The sequence below is a fragment of the Atta cephalotes genome, assembly GCF_000143395.1.
Source record: "Atta cephalotes unplaced genomic scaffold scaffold00037, whole genome shotgun sequence".
Taxonomy (NCBI): Eukaryota; Metazoa; Arthropoda; class Insecta; order Hymenoptera; family Formicidae; genus Atta; species Atta cephalotes.
The window spans coordinates 1,287,005-1,295,343 of NW_012130101.1; the positions used below are offsets into that span (position 1 = coordinate 1,287,005).

An 8,339-nucleotide genomic window follows, 5' to 3' on the forward strand; every position below is an offset into this window, starting at 1 on the left:
TACGTTAAATAAGTAACCTAACTAACGAAGGTAGTACTACTACTACGAGTAGTAATACTTATTATATAGTATATATAATAATAATAATTAATATATATATATATATATATATATATATATATATATATATATATATAAAAGATATATGTAATAAATTAATTTATCTATTAGAATTTATAATAAAAAATCGACCTTTAAAATGCCTTTAAACTGTGCCTAACACTGTCGGCGGACATAAAAATCGTAATGAACCAACACATGCTACCTAGACAGTTCCAGCCGAGATTGGTCCTTTGACCGAGACTGGACTCTCGGTCCAGGTGTCGCGTATAAATACAAGCCGCTCAAAATTGAATGCGGTAATTGCCGGGACGTGGTATCGATCTGGCCTTGGTCGGCGGCAAGGAGGCCGTGGATGCCTCGCTGCTGGCAGTACCACCAGAGTCGCGGCCACTCTTGCTGCTCACGGTGCTGCCGGTGCTCTGTCCGCGGGACGAGCCGCCCGCTCCCGTCTGCTTCCTCAAGGAGGTGTTACCGCTTCCCTTGAGAACAGCAGCTGCCGCCGCCGCCACCGCTGCTACCGAGGACTCGCCGTCGCTCAGACGACCATACTCGCCTATGCGAGTGCGAGACGACGTCGGCGGCGGTATGAACGAGCGGCCCTGCATCTCCCTGTGCCGTACCGCTGACTCTAACGCGCAGCCGACCGACTTCTTACGATTGTTGATCATGATCGTGTCAGACTGCAGTCTTTCGTACTCATGACCGCCGCCACCACCGCCGCCGCCGCTGTTCGTCATCCCCGAGCCAACCGATGATTTCTTCAGCGAGCTATTCGTCATGAAGCTTTCCACGGAGTTCTTCTTCTTGCTGCGCGACGCCTTCGCAGCGACGGTGGCACTGGTGTCAAATCTACCGTACTCAATGCTGCAATTGCCGGAGGAGTCGCGGATCATCTTCACGCCGCCGCCACTGACCGCACCGGTCGTCGCGGACGACGTGTCCAGCATCCCCGGTCCGGGATCCGACTTCTTACGCGTTTCCGTATCACTTAGGCGACAGTAGCGAGAGTTAGCGCTGGTCGCCTTGAGTGCCCTTGGTGGTCGTGGTAACGAGCTGGGCGGCAGACTCCCGGCGCGACGTGGCTCGCCGCCTATCTCTGGAGGTGCCATCCGTTGCCGCTGTGAGCTTCTACCCTGCTTCTCGAGCAGCATCATATCCTCGGTTGGCTTGCCACCAGCACCGTCCGACAACCGCGAGATAGTACCTTTCAGCCTGGCCGCCGCGTTGGCGAACTCGATTATGCTCGACGACACCACGTCGCCTCCGCTACCGGACGAGTCGTCCAGCAGCCGACTCTTGCTCGAGGCGGTGCTCGAGGTACCTGTGCTATCTACACCCGCCAGTAGTGGCTTGGGTATTTTTCCTTTTCGCGACGCAGTGCCTGGATTAGAGAATCCTGGAAAACAGCAAAGTGCCCGCTGAAACAAGAAAGAAAGAACGCACGGGTTGCAGATAGGAGGCCGGGACCTGGAAAGGGGTTAGTGCTCGCTGTATAAAACGCTCGCACATGCACATTCGAGGATAACGAACGGACGGGAGAGAAGATGGGGGAGAGTCAGGAGGGATTAGTGGAACAATTTGAAAAAAAAAAGAAAGATTAATCTGTGTAAAATGTGAGATCTATTTTGACTAGCTACTCGAACACAATTTTGACAAACAGTTAATACATATATTCGGCAAAATAAATAAAAATAAAATAAACGGCACAAAAAAGGCACGCACACGTATACAAAAGCAATGAATGTTATTCGGAAAAATTAAAAATAACACATAATTCTTCCAATAAATGTACAAAAGTAAAATAAAATTTTAGATTGTTAAATCACACACTGTTATGCGATTAAAATCGTTATGCGTTTCAAGTAACTCCAACTAGAGAATAGCCAGTATGTAACGTTTCTCTCGTATTAAATTTGTCATGTGAGAGCAACTGGATTCAATTGAGATTTCTTCTTCGTTTTATGGATGTACATGTTGGCTACTCTCGAGACAATTTCTTAAAGAAGAAAAAAAAAAAAGAAAAAAGAAAAAAATAGTGGAAATAACGAAAAATACTCCAAAGCTCCTCATACACAGCAACGCAAGGATACCTTCGAATATGTGACCTGTAATATTTGCATGATTCAGCGGCGACTATTAAAAAGGTTGCTAAAGAACTCAAAATATCGATCGTCCGTAAATTAATGTGTATCTCTATTGATGAAAAAAAAACACAAGTAAAATTAATGTGAGCAAAATGTAAATGGTATCAGACGGCGCACGTAATAATGATTACAAATAATGTAAAAACGCGAGACAACGCGGGCAAAGTGAAATTCGATGGTAATGGCGATGACGTAATGCTATTCAAGACTTTAAAGCTTTTGAGAATTAATCATTTCCGATGGAAAGAGCGCACGCGATACGCTTCGCTTTATTTTGCCTACCTTGCTAAGCAGCTGAGAATCTAGCTCTTTCAGTTGATCATCAAGACTCTTATTAGTCTGCTCAAAGCTGCCCTGCTTTCTATATTTATAACTGTCGGTAACGCCGTAGGAGCCGGTGCTGCCGTAGCCGCTGCCACCGCCGAGTACGCTGCTCACTTTTTGTGCAAAAAATCAGAGAAAGAAGATGTTATTGAAATTGCTACAACTCATGAAAGAGAATTATCGGTGAGTTAATTTAAGTGGATGCTGGAGTAACCAAATTATCGACATTACAGTCGTATAAAAATCTCCAAATTGATGGAATCAAAAATCCTTTTATAAGATAAACACAAAATCGAGAGGTGATGCAATAGATTTTATATTAAAATTGAAAAAAAATCGAGAAGTGATGCCGTGAACTTTATATTAAAACCGAAAAAAGTTAAAATCGATTTTGCGTCTCCTTTATTCTGTAAAAGGATTTTTAATTCCATTTAATCAATTCGGAGATTTTTATATGACTGTAATGTCGATAACTTGGTTGCTCCAGCATTCTTTTAAATCTCATTTTCCAAAGGGTCTCTTTACCAAGTTCCGGTGTGCTTGTCAGCGCGGTATGATGATCCGCCGACGTACTTGAGTGAGACGAATGCGCGGCGGGATAGCTGCCCACACCGCTACTGCTACTGCTGTCCGCTTTATCGTACGTATGCTTTTGTAGCACCTTGATCATAGCATCTCTCTCGGCTAGTTTGGACTCCAGATCCTTCATTCTGTTAGAGTAAAAAATGTTGATTACATTGTAATGACTAGTAAGTGCACTCGGAGAAAGACAATGGTATAAATTAAGACAATGATATAAAGGTGATACTTATATTAGCTTATATATAAAATTAATACACATATAACTGAATAAACCATTTTATGGTTATAATAATTATAGAATTATAAATAGAATTATATATAATAAATAGTTATAATAGTTATAATAATTATAATAACTATAAAATTTATTCAACTATATTATATAACATAAACAAATATTTATTAAAATATTTATTAAAATATTTATTAAAATTTATATTTTTCTCAATGATAGCAATCATTGCGATTCTCAAATATATTCCTCTTACCTAGATTCCAGATCGGCCAATTTCTTTTGCGCAGCATGTACCTCGTCCATGTGTTTCATCTTCTCCGAGCGAGCCTCAGCAATTAATTTCTCTGCGTCCTGACTGGTCTTTTCCAGAGCAGCGATCTTTGCATCTCTAATCACAGGAATAAACAAAGAGTGTAAGCAAAAAACATGAATGTGTTGGGAAAAGACGAAAAAAAAACTCTACTTACTTTGGCAAACTGGCAGCATCGATAGCTGCTTGCCTCAGCGCGCTTTCCTCGAGGTAACGTTGTTCCCATTTCGCAACGTCGCCCTCAAGCGACATAATCTTCTCGTCCCTTTCACGTAATCGTCGTTTCAGATCTGCGATCGTCTCACCGTTCGATGTTTGCTCGTTGCCGTTACCACTTCCGCCACCTTCGCGCAACTCTTTTTCCAGCTGGCCTCTCAGTTGTCTCTCGGTCTCTTCTCGTCTATCGCTAGACGCTTGAAGCGAAGACAAGGCCCGCTGAAGTTGACCCACCCTCTCCACATACACTTGTTTCTTTCGACACTGTACATATAGAAATAATTTTGCAATCAATGTCCACATCAATGTGTAATTGTTGTAAATGTAATTGATTATTTATAAAATTTCTTTCTTTTTTAAATAAATTAGAATTTAATGAAACCAAAAATGAAACAATATTTTCTAATTTTTATAAAAAGTAAAATTTTTAATTATTTGTATATATAATTATTTTTATATATTAAATTTAAAAATAAAAATAAATATTACACATTACATTAAAAAGTAAAAATTAAATTTACATAAAAAAATTAAATTACATAAAAATTAAATTTTATGTAATTATTTATATATGATCTTATCGATATTATTAATAAATCAATTTACTTCTTCTTCAAGCCGCACAACATTGCCTTGTGCATTCGTTAGAGCGGTATCCAGAATGTCGATATGCGTACGTTGTTCCTGCAAAGTGGCGCGCTGGGCCGTCAGTTCAATTTCCTGCCTTTCTTTCGCATTGGTCAATTCTTTGTCTAAAAACACACAAAAAGGTAATAATTTAAGGAGAAGTCATATCTCTCTATTTTGCATATGATCAATACTTTGCGAAAGAAGCTGTCCAATGAGTAGCTCGCGTTGCGACAACTCCTTCCGTAATGTGTCAACGATTGGCGGGCTGTCTGTGCGCACGGACAGCAGGTCAATCTGGTCTCTATATGCGCGATTCAGCTCGGTCAAACGGCGGCATTCGTTTTGCAGTTTCATTCGAGCGGCACGCTCCAGCTTCTCTCGTCGTTCACAAGACGCTGCAAGCTCTTCGTGAACACGATGCACTTTCGCTATCTCCTGCTCCAGCTTTTGCGTCTTGGCAACCTTGTTGTAACAGCGCTCCAGCTCGAGTTTCAACACACTGTTTTCCTGGATCACTATCTGAATCATCTCCGAGGACGGCCATACTTCGCCTGTTTCCCTTTCCAACTCCTCCCGTCCTTTGGTCTGAGGTCTGTGGAGGATCCAGGTCTATTAGTTAAACGTTGTGCGTGGCATAAATGTGATTGTGCGAGGCATAAGTGAAAAATATTACGTTACCGGGGCGAAATTGTCCGAAGTTTGTAATTATCGATGTCCATCTTGATCCTGGATAGATCTGGCTGCGATCGCGATACAGTCAGCTTTTCCGTCGGTCCAAAGAGCCTATGTTTGTTTTTGAACAATGGGGATACATAGCACGGTGTCGACCTGCCTTCATACTCGCTTTCGTTTTGTTTCCCTCTGTCACCATCTCTTATTCTTATCTCTCCTAATCTCATTTCTAAACTACTACTGTTATTAGGATACGGTGGCACTTTCACTTCTTTTGCTAGATGTTTCAAGACCTGCGAAGTGCATACGCATGTTTAAGAACGGAATTAAACAGATACAGAAAAACTTTCAAAACCTAATTAATCTCCAATGTGTTTTCTTTTTTTTTTTGTAAAAACACGCAAAAAGATAGAGCTATTCCTTCAGTTTCACCTTAAAATAATATAAAATTTACGACAAGCAAACAATATCTCTTTGCAGTTACATGTTTTCAACTACTTTTACAATCGTGATTACTTCTTGAGAACACAAACATGATCTTCAAATGTTCAGTATATGCTGTTCAGAACACTTTAAGAAATGAAAAAACTCTGTTTTATTTTAGTAATTCAAAGAGAAAAAAATCCTTACTTGGTGAGTGTATCGATCAGAATGAATCATCCTGATTTTTCGAGAATCGTAGATATATTCCAATTTGTACTCACATTATCCGTATTAAATTCAAGGTAAAAAATAATTTGTTTTTCTAGTGTTATCCGTTACAGATACAAATTTCTTTCTCTTATTTCTATTATTGGTAAATAACATTCTGTTTCTTGTTTCCTAATCAACCGGGATTAACCGTTTGAACCGGGAAAAATCGTTTGAAAATAGTAGAATTTTTCAAGAAAAAAATCTGGACATTTAAATAAATAATTTTTAAATCTGCTGTCTTAAGATGAAATAAATATGTATTTGAAGTTTGGCGAAATAAAAAAATTTAATGCTATACGTTGTCTCTTGTTTATTATATTAATCGTTATGATATACCTGAGATTGATTAAGATAATCATCCGGGATATCCGTAATTTCTTGGCAACCTCCACCTGATTGATCGTGGACGTAATCTTCGTGCGGCAAATTGGACAAGGACTGTATTGTGGGACTGTTGGAATGGCCCTTTCCATCGCAGTACAAGTAACCCACATCTCCGTGTTCTCTTACTATGCCCGATAGCCTGTTCACAAATAAGAAATACAAAATAATTTCTGTAATTGTTAATAAAAAAAATGCATACTTACCTTCCAGATGGAATCCATGAATTATCGTCGTTAGCGTTATGTATTATTAATGTGTTGTAAGAACTTGTCGAGACGTCCAGGCTGCTCCTATTTGAACCACTGGTGCGATTGCTCAAATTGTCCTTCAGACTATTCCGATTGGATCCATTAATGCTGTCCTTCAGGCTGTTCCGATTCGAACCATTCAAGCTTTCCTTTAAACTGTTCCTGTTAGACCCGTTTAAACTGTCTTTCAGACTATTCCTGTTATGTAGATTGCCCTATATCATGATAAATCATATTAACTTAGATAAGGAAATGGATGCTGAATTGCAAAAGAATGCATTTATGTAAAGCTAAAGACACAATTAAAAAGAAAAGACAATCGAAACAAGGAATAATATAAATCGAAATCTATTAATTTTTTTAATTAGGTCTAGGCTTTAATTAGATCTAGAGATTGAGATTGAAATTTAATCAACAGAAGCAAATTTCATTAAACTTGAGATTAGTTTTCTTTCTTTCGATTGATTAAATTTTAATCAAATTCCAATCTCTAATTTGATTACAGCTTTATATCCTATTGTCTGTACTTTTTAATTGTCTCATTCTAGCGAAAAAAATTCGCTGAAATTATTTCACGTTTTGAAAAATTGTTGATAATTTCAATAAAATTGTTGAAAATCTGCTGAAATTTTACTGAAAGTAAATTTTTCAGTTTAGGGTGCTTTCTAGCAAGTCAAATACTGTAACATAGTAAATTATTACTAGGTGTTTTCCAACAACATACATAGGTGACATAGGCTGCGTTCAGCGGACTCAACAGTTGAGTGAGCGCTCGCTGCTATTGATTCTTCTAAAGAGATCTAAAATGCTGATTGAATGATCTAAAAGAATACACGCAGCCATAGTATAACATTGTATAATATCTTAGAGCACGTTCACACCTTGACGGAAAAGCGGAAAGCGAAAAAGCAGCAATCAATCAGAACTCTAGTTGATAGTCTACAATTTCGACTTTTTGTACTACTTACTATTAGCGTGAGTTCTAATTGGTCACTGCTTTTCCGCTTTCCGCTTTTCCGTCAAGATGTGAAGGCGCCCTTACACAAAGTATTCCAACTATGACACAGTGTTAGGGGTTCCGCACAATAAAAGGAACAGAGAACAAAGAATAAGAATTTCAACCTATCAGAAACTATATTCCACAATACATGATTCTGATAGGTTGAAATTCTTATTCTCTATTCTTTGTTCCTTTTATTGTGCGGAGTCTCTTACATTGCTCAACACAGCCAAAAAATCTGAAAAAATTATACCTTAAGTCTAAATAAAAATCATAAATCCATATTGATATACTAAATATAATTATAAAATAAAATGGAAGATTATAATGCATTCTGATGTTATACTATGAAACTAAACGTTCCAACAAGTACTTTACACAGTGACAGCAGCCCTTGTTGTTTGCCTATGATAAATAAGGATGAAACGATTCACTTACACAGGCTGCGTTCTACTTAATGTTTGAAAGTTCGCAATCGTTTATCATTGTTTAATATTTGATAAACAAGAATAAAATGATTCCACGAGCATTACGGGCGTTAAGTGGAACGCACTGTTTGACTATGTCCTTGCTGGAAAGCATTCATATTGAAAAATCGCTGAAAATGAACTAAAATCTTTCTGCAATTTCTCTGAAATTTTTGTTGTAATTTTTCTGAAATGCGTTTTGAAAAGTATTTTAAAAACGTGAAATAGTAATTTCAGTGAAATTATTTTAGTAGAGTTATTTGACTGATATTTTTAGAAAATATCATCCTTAAGTCCTACAATCTTAAGATGTCACAAGTCAATCACAGTCGATTCTTATGCCTACTAAAAAAAAAAAAATCACCTTACAC

General features: G+C 38.3%; 1 protein-coding gene across 1 annotated transcript in view; it reads right to left on the bottom strand.

The window, feature by feature from the left end:
• Positions 1 to 344: 344 nt before the first annotated feature.
• The window catches only part of LOC105621759, a 9,837-nt gene continuing 1,842 nt past the window's right edge, over positions 345 to 8,339 (bottom strand). The window contains exons 3-12 of the mRNA XM_012203215.1: positions 6,457 to 6,716; positions 6,206 to 6,392; positions 5,183 to 5,469; positions 4,696 to 5,096; positions 4,481 to 4,626; positions 3,816 to 4,138; positions 3,602 to 3,736; positions 3,057 to 3,241; positions 2,490 to 2,644; positions 345 to 1,481 (exon numbers count right to left, since the gene is read on the bottom strand). Coding sequence (XP_012058605.1) covers positions 345 to 1,481; positions 2,490 to 2,644; positions 3,057 to 3,241; positions 3,602 to 3,736; positions 3,816 to 4,138; positions 4,481 to 4,626; positions 4,696 to 5,096; positions 5,183 to 5,469; positions 6,206 to 6,392; positions 6,457 to 6,716 — 3,216 coding nt within the window. The remainder of the gene's footprint in view (positions 1,482 to 2,489; positions 2,645 to 3,056; positions 3,242 to 3,601; positions 3,737 to 3,815; positions 4,139 to 4,480; positions 4,627 to 4,695; positions 5,097 to 5,182; positions 5,470 to 6,205; positions 6,393 to 6,456; positions 6,717 to 8,339) is intronic.